The sequence below is a fragment of the Mustela lutreola genome, chromosome 1 (assembly GCF_030435805.1).
Source record: "Mustela lutreola isolate mMusLut2 chromosome 1, mMusLut2.pri, whole genome shotgun sequence".
In the NCBI taxonomy this organism is placed as follows: Eukaryota; Metazoa; Chordata; class Mammalia; order Carnivora; family Mustelidae; genus Mustela; species Mustela lutreola.
The window spans coordinates 138576493-138591845 of record NC_081290.1 but is presented as its reverse complement, the minus strand read 5'-3'; the positions used below and the strand labels follow the sequence as shown (position 1 = coordinate 138591845).

The following is a 15353-nucleotide window of genomic DNA, read 5'->3' as shown; positions in this document are numbered from 1 at the left end:
ATATTAAATAAATATGTATTAAATATTTATAACATTTTATCCTTATATTTTATTAAGGATATTTATTGAAAGATACTTAAAATATTATAAAAGGATACATTCCTTTGCTCCAAGGAATTTCAGCCTGAAGTGGAAGAAGATGATAAACTTGTATTTAACTTAACTATTCTTGTTGTAAACTTGGAGCTACTAAGTAGGCTATATGTTTTATTTGTTTGATACTGATTTTTTGGTGCTTATTTTTAGTTACTCTGTATATATTGCATCTTGAAGGCTTTGAATATTTCTGTTCAAAATAAAAATTCAACAATTCTCTGTAATCAAGAACTTCAGTTGTACTCTAATTTCAAAACTCTGAAATGGTATGGCGTTCCCCTACCTCATATAAGTTTTACCTTATATAAAACTTCCCCAGTTTTATATAAGGTAAAGCTGAAAGGTTTTGAAGGCTAATGCCAATTCTGGCAGGGTCAGAGGGAAGTACTATCTGCTTTTACAAAGCGTTCAGCAGAGTTGTATATTATCTAACCAGGCAAAACCAAATGGGCAGTGGAAAAAAAAAAACAAAACAACTTTTAATCTCTGTCTCAGGTGGTACTTTCCCGCTAATTGCCAGGCTTCATAATTTAATCTGTTTAAAGAAGACTACCTTTGAGAATCTTCTCTGAATTGAGTTTAGTTTGCCTATTTGATTAAAAGACATTCATTCATTAATTCAGCAAATATTTAAGGGGTTCCCCTCCCATGCCAGGCACTGTTGGTGTTGGGAATGCACAGATTCTAGAGTCACAGAGTAATTGAAGAAAAGAGAATTAAACAAGTAAGCACACAAACAAGTACACATGTGACTATGCCAAGCCCATATTGTTACATACTGTAAAGGGAAAGAACACTCTGGCATGACTGATAATGGGAGGAAGGCCATAGGAGAGCAACTCTGGAGTGGCAGTCAGCAAAGTCCTTCTAATGATATGCCATTAGCCTGAACTGTGCAAGCTGAAAAGAGGGGTAACAGCATGTTAAGCAGGAGGAATGATACATGTAAAAGCTCTGAGGTAGGAAAGGTATGTTCAAGGAACAACAGAAAGTCTAGTATGTCCTAAACAGAGGGGGAGCAGGATGGGACAGAATGACTTAGTAATGAAGCTAGAGAGGCAAGAGGGGGACAAATTAAGTATAATGTACACCCTGTTAAGGAGTTAACATTCTGTTCCATTTGCAAAGGAAGATATTGAAGAAATTTAATTAGGGACATGGACTGATCTAATTTGTCTTTAAGACATTTCGTTTTGGCTGTGATAGAAGAATTAGGGGACATCGAGGAAAACTAGGTGGTAGTCAGGAGGATGTTGTAGTGGTGCAGCTGAGATATGATGGTGGCTTGGGTGACAGTACACATTGGAGAGAAATGCATAGATTTGAAAGAAATTTTTGAAAGTAAGAGAAATAGGAATTATTGATGGATTGGTCATGAGGATTGAAGAAAATTCGTGTCAAGATTTTCTCTTACCTGATTTGTGGATATTTATATAAACTTGGCATTGTCAATAGAAGGAACATGAAATTATATATGGTGATTTGAGCTTCTGTGTCTTATTTTCATTTGCTATTTTAAAATCAGCTTTTTAAAGGAGAATTTTTTTTAATAGGTCCATTGTCTTGGTGGAGAAATTGGAGCAGAAGTCTGGGAGCATCTCCTTGTCATGATCCGATGCCCTTTTCTGGCTCTTTCAGCTACCATAAGTAATCCTCAGCATCTCACTGAGTAGGTATTATGTTCCAATTTGGATAAATGCATTTCAGTTTTAAATTTTATACTTTCTATATAGGTTCTGGAGACTTTCCTAACTTTCTGGTGAGTTTATTAACTTATCTCTGGCTGTACAAGCAACAGAGCAGCTACCACACTTCTTGGCAGGTGCTGAGAAAGGCCACACTCAGTAATGGAAAATCAAGGACTGTCCCAGCCAGATCTGCTGTTGAGTAAAAAATTTCTTCATATGTCAAAAAAAGTCCACCAGCAGTGATAGATTTATGTTCCTTTTTCTTCTGTCCTTTAGCAAGAAAGAAAAAATGAAATAGTATAATGACATTCCCTGACACAGACCTTGAGATTTTTTCTGTTGTCCCACTTTGTAGATGTTTAGAAAGATAGCAAAACCTTACTAATTGAAAAGCCCATTTCATTTTGGGCTAGATTTTTGCCTCATTGCTATAACAATTAGAGCAAAGGCTACTGTCTGTCATACACTATTCTAAGTGTTTTGCAAATAGCAAATTATTAATATTAATAATTAGTATTTCAGTAATACTAATTTAATAATTGATATTGATAATTAACATTAATAATTTACTAATACTCAACAACCCTTATGATTTACTATTTCCATTACTACTATTGATTTGTATTTCTACTACTATTATTATTTCCATTTTTATGGAATGTAGAATGTGGAAAATGAAGTACAAACAATGTAAGTGATTCAACCAAGAGCATCAGACAACAATAAGGAGGCTGGAATTCAGTCTCAGGTAGTCTGCCTCTAAGGCCTATTCCTTTAATTATAATTTTTAAGGCATCTTTATTTAAAATATTTAATGTCACAAGAAGTAGCATTATATTGCTGTTTGCATAATATGTAAATTTATTTTTTAAGGTGGCTACAATCAGTAAAACACTACTGGAAACAAGAAGACAATACAATGAGAAAAAATACTGCTTTGAAAAAAAATGCTGTTTGTTGTGCCAATTCTCCCAAAGATTACTTCCAAATAAAGGAATCATATAAAGTTAGACTTGGTATGTTTGGAATTTTTCTTTTACTTCAAAATCATTGCAGTCCTTATGTATCCACTGATTTGGAAATTCTTCCTCTTCATTGTTAGTGCTCTACGGTGAGAGATACAATGATTTAGAGAAGTATATATGTTCAATAAAACATCATGACATCTGTTTTGATCATTTTCACCCATGTGCTGCACTAACAACAGACCATGTAAGTAATACTTTAGCCATATTTGTCCTGACTAATATAAATTAATTGTATATATGTTAAAATTGAAAAGCTGCCTAGTTGATTCTTAGGAGAACTGTAGAATAGATACTTTTTAACAGATATTTAACGTTAGTTTTATTTTTTATTTAGTTTATTGAATATAGTTGACATGTAAGTATAAATGTACGGTGTATAACATGTTAATTGATATATTTATATATTGTAAAATAATTGTGATAACAATATTAGCACTTCTATCACATTATATAATTATACTACAATATTATTGTCCATATTTATTATACTGTGTATTAAATCTCTATGTTGTGTTTACTCTTGGCAAATTTGTGCCTTTAAACAACTGATCTTAACTCCCCTACCTCACATCCCCTGGTAACTATCATTTTACTGTGTTTTTTATGAGTTTGACTTTTTTAGATTCCATGTATAAGTGATATTATGCTGACACTTGTATTTCTCTGTCTGACTAATCTCTGTATAACTTAGCATAGTGTGCTTGGTACATTTATGTTGTTTCAAATGGCAGAATATCATCCTTTCTCAGGGTTGAAGAATATTTTTAACATCGGTTTTTTAAAAGTAACAAAAATAACTTTGTAGTCTTCAATGAACCCTCAGTGATGTTTGGATCCACAAGGCTTAGAAATGACTAAAAATTTTAGTCATTTTTTTGGACTGAAGTTTTTTAAGTTAATTTATTTATTCCTGGATATTATCTTTGCCCATTGTCCTTCTCAGTACCCATGTGTCTCTGTCCACCTTTGTGACACCAACCCTTAGTGCACAACTATATGTGGAAAGCTCCTAGAACATGTGAGAATCTGATCACTGTCAGTTAGGTTAAATAAGGAAAAGACATTTCACTAATGCAACAATTATAACATGATTATTTGGTAGTGAATCAATACAGTGGAGGTCTTAAGATATTATTTGGAGCATCGAGGTATCTGTGGGGGAAGACTTCTTAATTTTCCAGGCATAATTCTCTTCCTTTCTCATACTATTCTTAGGAATAACCCATTCAAGCTCTCATTGCCTCTCAAAGTGATAATTAGTCATTATTTACCTTCCTTTCAAAACCTAGCAAGTAGAATATATTCTAAATTTTGTTGTCAGGTAAAACTCCTAACACATATTTATGATCTTGCTAAGTTTAATGGCTTTCCTTTGGAAGTGATTAAATCCATAGCTCCTTGGCTTGGCTTCCTAGGTCTTCTCTAACCTGGCCCCAAAACCTGATGTATCTTATGTGGATGACCTCATGATTTATATTGCTCCTGACTCCACCAACAGATGCCAAATGCCAGTTGTTCAGATCCTGTTTATCTTTTTTTTTTTTTTTTTAAATATTTTATTTATTTATTTGACAGAGATAACAGGTAGGCAGAGAGGCAGGCAGAGAGAGAGAGAGAGGAGGAAGCTGGATCCCTGTTGAGCAGAGAGCCCAATGCAGGGCTCGATCCCAGGATCCTGGGATCATGACCTGAACCAAAGGCAGAGGCTTTAACCCACTGAGCCACCCAGGTGCCCCCAGATCCTCTTTATCTTGTATGACTCTTTTTTTTTTTTTTTAAAGATCTTATTTATTTGACTCAGATAGAAAGATTACAAGTAGGCAGAGAGGCAGGAAGAGAGAGGGGGAAAGCAGGCTCCCCGAGGAGCAGAGAGCCCGATGTGGGGCTTGATCCCAGGACTCTGGGGTTATGACCCAAGCCAAAGGCAGAGGCTTAACCCACTGAGCCACACAGGCACCCTTGTATGAATCTTCTAATGTGAAACATCTTCAGAGTCCTTCTGTGACTTTGTTAGCTGGATGTAATCTCTCCATAGCACCTTGTCTGTATTTCTTATATGACACCAGTCATGATCAGCTTACTGCTAAAGTTGTTGATATACATGTCTCCTTTATCTTACTAGAATAACTCCTTGAAGACAAAATTTTATGTCCTTATGAGTTCCTAAAAACTGTGTATATAAAAGATGCTTAATAAATATATGTTAAGTAAAGACAGCCAACTTAAACTGATCATTTTCTTTATTTCTAAGAATTTTATGTATTTTATCTCTTTAAATGATCACAACAGTTTTAGGATGGATGTGTTGTTGATACTCCCATTTTACAAATGAGAACAGTGAGGCATAGAGTATTTAACTAACTCATTATTGCACCAAAACTAAGTGGTGGGGCCAGGATGCAACCAAGACCGACTTCAGAGTTTGCCCTATCATCACAGGTTTCTGAATGATCTATTAACAAATACCTGAATGAGTGAATGAATGGGAATCACGTTATAGCCTTTGGGCTATGATGCAATGGCTTCTAAAAGCAACCAAATGAATCCTAATCATGGTAATTTTTTAAAAATTTAATTTCTTTTCAGTGTAACAGAATTCATTGTTTATGCACCACACCCAGTGCTCCATGCACTCTGTGCCCTCTTTAATACCCACCACCTGATACCCCGACCTCCCACTCCCCGCCCCTTTAAAACCCTCAGATTGTTTTTCAGAGTCCATAGTCTCTCATGGTGCATCTCACCCTCCAATTTCCCTCAACTCCCTTCTCCTCTCCATCTCCCCATGTCATCATGGTAATTTTCTAATAAGATTTTATTTCAGAAGTTTCTTTTTGTGTGGCAATGGCCCAATCCAAACCCTAAATAAAACTAAAATATTGACAAAATCCCTGTAACCTCACACTTTAGATTTAGAATATGGATGAAAACCCACACATAAATAAGTCTTCTTTTTCTGTCTCTATCTTTCTGTCTCCTTTCTTTCCCCACTGTCACCTGACAATTCTAAAACAGCATAGAATTAAAAAAATTATTTATTTTGTGGAGGATGGTTCTAGGCCGGTTATCTTTAAGTAGCAATAGGTGCAGTGATTTGGAGCACCTAGCAAGATTGGCATTTTGGTCCAAGTGCCTTTCCTCCCTTTTCACTAGCTATTAATAGAGTCACTGGAAAGCAACAGAATTGCTACAGTATGCTCTGACCCCATATGACTTCTGCAAGGGTCACACTGTTGTATGAGTCTTCTTAAGACTTCTGGACTTTTGCAGAAGGAATGCAGGATAAACCCAAAGGGCATTGTTAAATGTGTTTTGATAGCTGTGTGCGTAGCATGTGTTTATATAGTGTGTTTCTTAAAGTAGCAGCAATACAAAACAAGCAGACCTTCCCAAATGAGTAAACTATTCCTGATGTTGTATAGTATACTTCAGATTAATATGAAAGAACTCAGTGGCACAAAAAAGCATAATAGATTATTGTAACCTAAAGAGAAGAACCATCCACCCCGACTGTTGCCCCTCAGCTTAGTCACAGAAATAATTTGAGAAGAGAAGGGGTGAAACAGGATGAGTAGGGTGGCCTTAATCCAACTGAGGTGAAGGACTGCCCTTCAATCATATGAGGCCTATTTCTGGAAAAAGAAAAAAGAAAAGAGAAAAAACAGATCTTGGCCTTTGCGACCCATTACCATGCCACAGAGGAGTAGCTGCTCAGTCCTGGAGAGCTGTCTGCCCCAGGAAGTCGTGGAAGGAACTGTTGCCTCTTTCTGCTCAGTACAGATCAATTCTTACCATTGCTTGGGGCCTTAGGGACAATATGGTTTGCAAAATAGCATCATGATATAATACTATTGTGTTTACAAATGTAGGCTGGTACAAATTTATGACCTTTTATTTCTCTTCCTTCTCAATGTAGACTAGCTCAGGTTTTGCCCATTCATTAGTTACTAGGTAGTGGAGAACAACTGAATTGAATTCCCAGCTTTTAGCCATAGAATTATTAAACTGATTTTAAAAATTAAGACTTGTAAGTTGATCATTGACAATCGAGACATCAACTGTCAGATATTTCACTGGACTTGTTACATACATTATCTAACTTGATTCTTGCAACAAATCTATGGCACGGGCAGAATTGTCCATTTTAGAAACTGAGAAGCTCGGGCTTGTATAAAAGACTAAGTAACAGACTTAAGAAATCACAATCATTTCAGTGACAGAAATAAGATTTATATTTTAAAAATTGTGATAACTTTTGGATTTATCTTACATATATGTTTTTTAGTTAGGCAAAATAATATACCACTTTCAAGTAGTATTAACAAGAGAACACAATGCTTACATTCTAAAAATAACATAATCAGTTACTATGTTGGCATAATGCAGCCTCATGTTCAGGGATTTTACACATGTTCACAGGGCAAAGGACAGAATATAAGACAAAATGAAAGAATATTAAAATTTTTAATTTTATTTTAAATGTAGATTGAAAAGTATGGATTTCCTTCTGATCTTACCCTTTCCCCTCGAGAAACCATCCAGCTCTATGATAGCATGTTTCAATTCTGGGAAAGCTGGCCCAGGGCCCAGGTAAGTAATAATTACATATTTGATTTGAATTAATTTTATTACAGTGGATGGTAACACAGATGTTCAGAAAGATAAATTCTAACCCTTTCTGTTCATGTGCATCTAATCTTTTAAAATTATAGATAGTTTCCAAAACAAAATCATCCCTCTTGAGACGTTCTTCTTGCTAACATATTGTGTTTTGCTTTAATGTATGTAATGCCATTGAATTCCAGAAGATATTTCTTCTTTCAGTTTCTGGGATATTTTTGATATTTTAGTCTCCTTTTACATCTTGGATTCATACTCCTTCATTTGCTCATTGTACTCCCCTTTTCCCTTTATACCCTAATTGCAGTCTGTTTTCATCTTCTATGTGGTTGTGCTCTGCATTGTTTCTTTGAAGAGAACTCTTCAAAATATTCCTATTCCATCCTATTAGGTTTATATATTGGAAACTTTGAGGGGCTAAAAAGACATTCTATAGTCTGTACTCCCAAGAAGTTTATAATTCTGTTAAATGAAATACATAATTGAGAAACATCTTTGGATTATTTTGCATAATTTTATTTAATTTTGTACTGTTTCTTTTCAAGGAATTTGATCCAGAAAAATTCATTCATTTTAAAAATAAAATAGTCATTAAAAAGTTGGATACTAGAAAATATGAAGAGAGCTTAAAGGCCGAATTAACAAGCTGGATCAAAAATGGCCACGCTGAGGAGGTAATAATAATATTATTATTATTATTATTACTATTATTTTAGTCTTCAATGTTCATTTTACGACTCTAGGCAGAACTGAAGTCTAATGATTCTGAGGTAGAATAGAAAGAGGAAAAGGACATTTCTTTTTGTTTAATCCTCTGTGCTTTCTAAAACACATCCCAGAAGCCACGGGTTCCTGTTCAGTGTAACAATAGGACAAGAACAGCAGTGTCACTATCCACAGTCAGTGTTTTTGATATGGTGGCAGCAGAAAGATTGAAATCATAGTAACAGTAGCTCAAAAGAAGCCTTTATACATTTCATCATTTTTGTCTTGGGATTTTTTTTCTTTTATGATCTTTATTTCAATTTGTATGAACTAATTGTGTATTAAAATGTTCACCTGGGGTCATGTAAGTTTTCATATTTATATTAAGTAAGTTGATGGTCTTTATATTTTGAAGTTTGTTTTATTATCATACATCAAGGTTTCTCATTTTTGGTGAGTGATTTATATTAGACTTTTCCCATTTGAGTTTTTTCCATTACATTTTAACTCAGGTAATCTCCTCCCACTCAGAAACATAATTAATTTATATTTTCTTCCATTTATTTTGTCATTTAAAAATTTTCAAAAGGCATTTAAAAGTGGTTTTCATACAAGATATGGAGAGAAACTGATTTACCCCACCTTCTGTGGTAGTGGTACCAGCATCATTTGCTAACAACCTCTTTCTGACTGACTTTTGTTGTCTTACATAATTGCATGTTAAATTGCATATATGTATGCATGTATATATGTATTAGTATTTTTGTTGTTGTTCTTTGGTGTATTGATTTGTGTATTTCTTTGATGGTTCTTTATAAAATGTTATATTTTCATAAGTATTATATTTTATTTTAAAGAAGCACAGAAATAGAGATTAGACAACTATGAAAATATTTTATCCAGAAGTAATAATTCCTTTTTTTATTGTGCAGAATTTAAAACTAATACTTTTTTATTCATTGCTACAGGCAAAAATGGTTCTGAGGAATCTTAGTCCTGATTCAGTTTTTAGTTCAGAAAACATGATAACAATGTTTCCACTTCTCGTTGAAAAGCTAAGGAAAATGGAAAAGTTACCAGCATTATTTTTTTTGTAAGTCATTTAATTTAATTAATTTTTGTTTGTAATTTGTATCAGGCTTATTCTTTTAAGTTGAGGAAAATTACACAAACTTTACTGTTGTAATTAGGTACTCATAACTATTTTTGGTGCTCACTTGTTATCAGAATGCATATATAAAAAACAGAACTTTTTAGTTTAGAAAATATTTAGTTTTTTTCTTTTAATTATTTATTTGACAGAGACAGACACAGCAAGAGAGGGAACAGAAGCAGAGGGAGTGGGAGAGGGAGAAGCAGGCTTCCTGTCCAGCAGGCTCCCATTAGGGAGCCTGATGGGGGGCTTGATCCCAGGACCCTGGGATCATGACCTGAGTGGAAGGCAGAGTCTTAACAACTGAAACACCAAAGTACCCCCCCCAAAAATATTTAGTTCTTAAAAATACCAGTTCTTAAAAAAATATTTTTACTTGTGCTATTACAAATTACCATCTTTGAATAGTCTCCTACTCCATTTTTTATCTTTTTAATGTAAACTATTATATTTATTTAAGTCTTATAAATTTCCAGTAAATATCGAGGTATTTTGCAAAATAAATTGAATGTTTACACACATAAAATTAAAGTATCCTTACGACATACTAGCATGTTTATTGGTGTGGCATTTTATTGTTTTTAATTTTGTGCACCTGAGATATTCCTGAAAGCCTAACTACAATACAGAAATCCAAAAATAACTATTTATTTTTCATGCACACATACATACTTAAAACATCGAAGAAGTAAAATATTTTCACCCTATGTGTGAAGGAAGTCAAGAGTTAAAGTTCCAGGTAAAAAATAGATAAGTCATGGGAATGTAAGGTACAACATAGATAATCTAGTTAATAATGGTGTATTTTATATTTGAAGGTTGCTAAGAGATTAGTTCTTAAAAGTTCTTGTCGCCAGAAAACAAATTCTGTAGCTGTGTGTAGTAATATGTTAATTAGACTGATTGTTGGGATCATTTCTATAACATATGCAAATATTGAATCATTATATTATATACCTGAAATTAATATAATATTGTGTGTTAATTTTACTGCAGTTTAAAAAAAAAGGGCAGAGTACGACAGAATATATAGCATTTTGTGTACCTATAAAAGCTGCTTTGGAAACTACTTAGGAGCACAATCACTATATTTTGTAGTATGGGCAAGCTAATGAGATAAATGGAACATGACTATTTTTCTAACACAGTTTCTTAACTTATGTCCCTTTAGTAGTTCATAAGGTTTCCATTTTGACCTGTCATCACAAGCTTGTGAGATTGGTTTTTGTAAATGTTATTATTCTGATTGTGTAAATTCATTTCTTGCTACTGTTGTAATTTACATTACTCTGATCAGTATTAAAGTTGAGCATTTCTTTCAAGTAAGTAGTCTTTTAATGTTTTCCTCATGTGATATTCAAATAACTTTTTTTTGGGTTTCACAGCTTTGTTTTGTTTTGTTTTTGTTGTTGTTTTTCAAACAACAACATAATTCTTTGTCAGTTATCAATTTGGCAGTTATCTTCTCTGAGTCTAGCACCTGTCCTTAACTTTGTCTACGCTATCTTTTGTTAAACTGTTATGTTTAATTTTGATGCATTAAAATTCATCAATGCTTAAAAAATGGAAAATGTTTCACAAAAGCCTCATAGATTTAGTTTTCTTGAGGAATTGAATCTTGGCATGTCTATGAAATTTTGGGCTCTCTGCAGAACATACTATGAAAATCCTTGGTCTTACACAGTTTGATTTAATCCTAAGTAACCCTACATCATCAATAAATTGCGATTTTTTAGGGCTCAATCTGTACATCTGAGAACGTATCAAGTAATAGTCATCCCTGTCAAACTTCTCCAGTTTGGTGTCTAGAAAGAAATGTGTGGAGCACGTTTAATGTTTAGTGATGGCATTAGTGTGTGCTTAAGAACACACATTTCATGGTCAGTCCCAAGTTTGTGTCCTACTTCTGCTCTCAATTAGTATGGCACTTCTAGACAGCTACTTCATGGCTTTGAGCCTTAGTTTCCTTATTTGCAAAATGAGGTGATAAAAATAGTAATGTGTAGGGTTGGGGTGAAAATTAAATACAAATGAATTATGAAAACCCTTAGTACAGTATGATAAAATGAAATCGATGGAAGTCCAATTTTTATTTTTTTATTTTTTTATTTTTTATTTTTTATAAACATATATTTTTATCCCCAGGGGTACAGGTCTGTGAATCACCAGGTTTACACACTTCACAGCACTCACCAAATCACATACCCTCCCCAATGTCCATAATCCCACCCCCTTCTCCCAAACCCCCTCCCCCCGGCAACCCTCAGTTTGTTTCGTGAGATTAAGAGTCACTTATGGTTTGTCTCCCTCCCAATCCCATCTTGTTTCATTTATTCTTCTTCTACCCACTTAAGCCTCCATGTTGTATCACCACTTCCTCATATCAGGGAGATCATATGATAGTTGTCTTTCTCCGCTTGACTTATTTCGCTAAGCATGATACGCTCTAGTTCCATCCATGTTGTTGCAAATGGCAAGATTTCATTTCTTTTGATGGCTGCATAGTATTCCATTGTGTATATATACCACATCTTCTTGATCCATTCATCTGTTGATGGACATCTAGGTTCTTTCCATAGTTTGGCTATTGTGGACATTGCTGCTATAAACATTCGGGTGCATGTGCCCCTTTGGATCACTACATTTGTATCTTTAGGGTAAATACCCAATAGTGCAATTGCTGGGTCATAGGGCAGTTCTATTTTCAACATTTTGAGGAACCTCCATGCTGTTTTCCAGAGTGGCTGCACCAGCTTGCATTCCCACCAACAGTGTAGGAGGGTTCCCCTTTCTCCGCATCCTCGCCAGCATCTGTCATTTCCTGATTTGTTGATTTTAGCCATTCTGACTGGTGTGAGGTGATATCTCATTGTGGTTTTGATTTGTATTTCCCTGATGCCGAGTGATATGGAGCACTTTTTCATGTGTCTGTTCGCCATCTGGATGTCTTCTTTGCAGAAATGTCTGTTCATGTCTTCTGCCCATTTCTTGATTGGATTATTTGTTCTTTGGGTGTTGAGTTTGCTAAGTTCTTTATAGATTCTGGACACTAGTCCTTTATCTGATATGTCGTTTGCAAATATCTTCTCCCATTCTGTCAGTTGTCTTTTGATTTTGTTAACTGTTTCCTTTGCTGTGCAAAAGCTTTTGATCTTGATGAAATCCCAATAGTTCATTTTTTCCCTTGCTTCCCTTGCCTTTTGCGTTGTTCCTAGGAAGATGTTGCTGCGGCAGAGGTCGAAGAGGTTGCTGCCCGTGTTCTCCTCAAGGATTTTGATGGATTCCTTTCGTACATTGAGATCCTTCATCCATTTTGAGTCTATTTTTGTGTGTGGTGTAAGGAAATGGTCCAATTTCATTTTTCTGCATGTGGCTGTCCAATTTTCCCAGCACCATTTATTGAAAAGGCTGTCTTTTTTCCATTGGACATTCTTTCCTGCTTTGTCGAAGATTAGTTGACCATAGATTTGAGGGTCTATTTCTGGGCTCTCTATTCTGTTCCATTGATCTATGTGTCTGTTTTTGTGCCAGTACCATGCTGTCTTGATGATGACAGCTTTGTAATAGAGCTTGAAGTCCGGAATTGTGATGCCACCAACGTTGGCTTTCTTTTTCAATATCCCTTTGGCTATTCGAGGTCTTTTCTGGTTCCATATAAATTTTAGCATTATTTGTTCCATTTCTTTGAAAAAGATGGATGGTACTTTGATAGGAATTGCATTAAATGTGTAGATTGCTTTAGGTAGCATAGACATTTTCACAATATTTATTCTTCCAATCCAGGAGCATGGAAGTCCAATTTTGATAACATTCATTCTAAATAGGGTATCAGAGAGATTTAAGAGGAAAAATTGTTTCCAAGTGATCTAGTGATCTAGATTTTAAAAATTGAAGTATGTTGATGAAAATGATGCCATTTCATGCAGAATGTACATCTAAACGAAGTAAATCACATTAAAATAAAAAAAAGAAGCAACATGAAAGAAGCCCATGTTCTTAGTCATGAAATCACTAAGAACATGGGCTCAGAGGCCAGACTCTGTCACATTCAAGGTGTGGAATCCTGGGCAGATCACTTAATCTCTTTATATATCCATTTTCTCATCTATGGAATAGGGATAATAATAGTGCTTTCCTCATAGGGTGATTGTGAGAACAAAATGGGTTAATATATTTATGATACTTAGAGTAATACCTGAAGATAACATGTTTAAGTGTTTATTAACTTTATTATTTTATTGTCTACTATATAAAATTTCTTGCCATGTGACATAGACTGCCATTTATTTAAACCTCACTTCACCAGGATACCAACATTTTTTACTCCTTATCTGGTCTCTGGAAAGAAGTAGTCATAATCCAAAAAGTTAGGGCAAGAGCCCAACATTGTCTCCATTCCTGCCTAAGAGCAAAATTTTTACTATATGATCTCACTTATATATAAGATCTAAAAAAGCTAAACTCATGGAAACAGAGAGTAGATTGATGGTTACCAGGGTCTCAGGGTCTCATATAATGTATAGCACGGTGACTATAGCTAACAATACTACATTGTTAAAAGAGTAGATCTTAAATCTTTTCAGACTAACACACAAAAGGCAACCACAGGAGGTGATGGATGTATTAACTAATTTTTTTATGGTAATCACTTTGTGATAGGCAGATGTATCAAATCATTACGTTGTACACCTTACACTTACACAATGTTACATGTCAATTATATTTCAATAAAACTTGAAAAAAACAAAGAAGCATTTAAAATTCACAAAAGATTTGTGAAATCTGAACTAACACATATTTATATAATGCTAAGGGTCTTTGATTCTGTTAGGAGGCAGACCTATATATGAGTGGAATTAAATATAAGAGCAACTACAACAATACAAATAAATAAAGACCATAATTCTTTTTTTTTTAAGATTTTATTTATTTATTTGACAGACAGATATCACAAGTAGACAGAGAGACAGGCAGAGAGAGAGAAAGGAGGAAGCAGGCTCCCCACTGAGCAGAGAGCCCTATGTGGGGCTCGATCCCAGGACCCTGAGATCATGACCTGAGCCAAAGGCAGAAACTTAACCCACTGAGCCACCCGGGCGCCTCTCTTTTTTGTTTTTAAACTTCTTTTTCGCGGGGCGCCTGGGTGACTCAGTGGGTTAAAGCCTCTGCCTTTGGCTTAGGTCATGATCTCAGGGTCCTAGGATCCAGCCCCATTGGGCTTTCTGCTCCGCCGGGAGCCTGCTTCCTCCTCCCCCTCTGCCTGTCTCTTTACCAACTGTGATCTCCCTCTCTCTGTCAAATAAATAAATAAAATCTTTTAAAAAAATGAATAAACTTTTTCTCATCTTGTATTTTTTTGGGCACGGGGCAATCCCTTTTCTGTGTATAAATAAAGAAAATCCATTGTTCTATGTCTGTTACTTGTGGAGTATCTTACCTAGTCTTATGGGAAAATTTTCCATGGGCTCTCATTGTTGTTGCCTCAGGGGTAAGGTCTGCACAAGGAGGGGAACTTACTATTTACTATCAGGTAGTTAATAAGAAGTCTGATGACCCAGAATAGCTTGTTTGCCTATTCAGGATAAAACTCATAAAGATGGATATTAAAAGCTCAATAGGTATATGTCAGGATGTTAACAGTAGATGGAAATACAATTTAAATTTTATTTATGATACAATTTTCAGGGCAAATGGTCTTTTCATTTGCTTGTAGATTCAACTTAAGCGATGTGGAAAAAACAGCTAAACGGGTGAGAAGTTCCCTGGAGAAAAAGCAAGAGAGTCAAAGGCCTCCCAAAGCTGACAAAGAAGCCCATGATATGACTAACAAACTTCGAAAAATTAAAAAATCCATTGAGAAACAAAGGACAATGTAAGTACTTAATGAAGCAAATTAGTGGTTAAGGGTTAAAATACTCCACAAGTCGAATTGGAAACACATTGAATGTATTGCAAAGAAATTCTAGTTATTGCTTGAACTTATTTGCAAATTGTGTAAATTTGGGTGGAAGAATGGGGTAAAGATAAGTGGTCATAATATTTATGTACATATTCTTTAGTTGC

General features: G+C 34.8%; 1 protein-coding gene across 6 annotated transcripts in view; it reads left to right on the top strand.

Moving 5' to 3' along the window:
• The window catches only part of DDX60 (DExD/H-box helicase 60), a 111109-nt gene that overhangs the window by 50682 nt on the left and 45074 nt on the right, over positions 1 to 15353 (top strand). For all 6 annotated transcript variants that reach the window (XM_059174832.1, XM_059174825.1, XM_059174816.1 and 3 more), the window contains 7 exons: positions 1650 to 1765; positions 2658 to 2800; positions 2887 to 2996; positions 7298 to 7402; positions 7978 to 8106; positions 9106 to 9230; positions 15004 to 15162. In XM_059174832.1, the coding sequence (XP_059030815.1) occupies positions 1650 to 1765; positions 2658 to 2800; positions 2887 to 2996; positions 7298 to 7402; positions 7978 to 8106; positions 9106 to 9230; positions 15004 to 15162 (887 nt within the window). The remainder of the gene's footprint in view (positions 1 to 1649; positions 1766 to 2657; positions 2801 to 2886; positions 2997 to 7297; positions 7403 to 7977; positions 8107 to 9105; positions 9231 to 15003; positions 15163 to 15353) is intronic.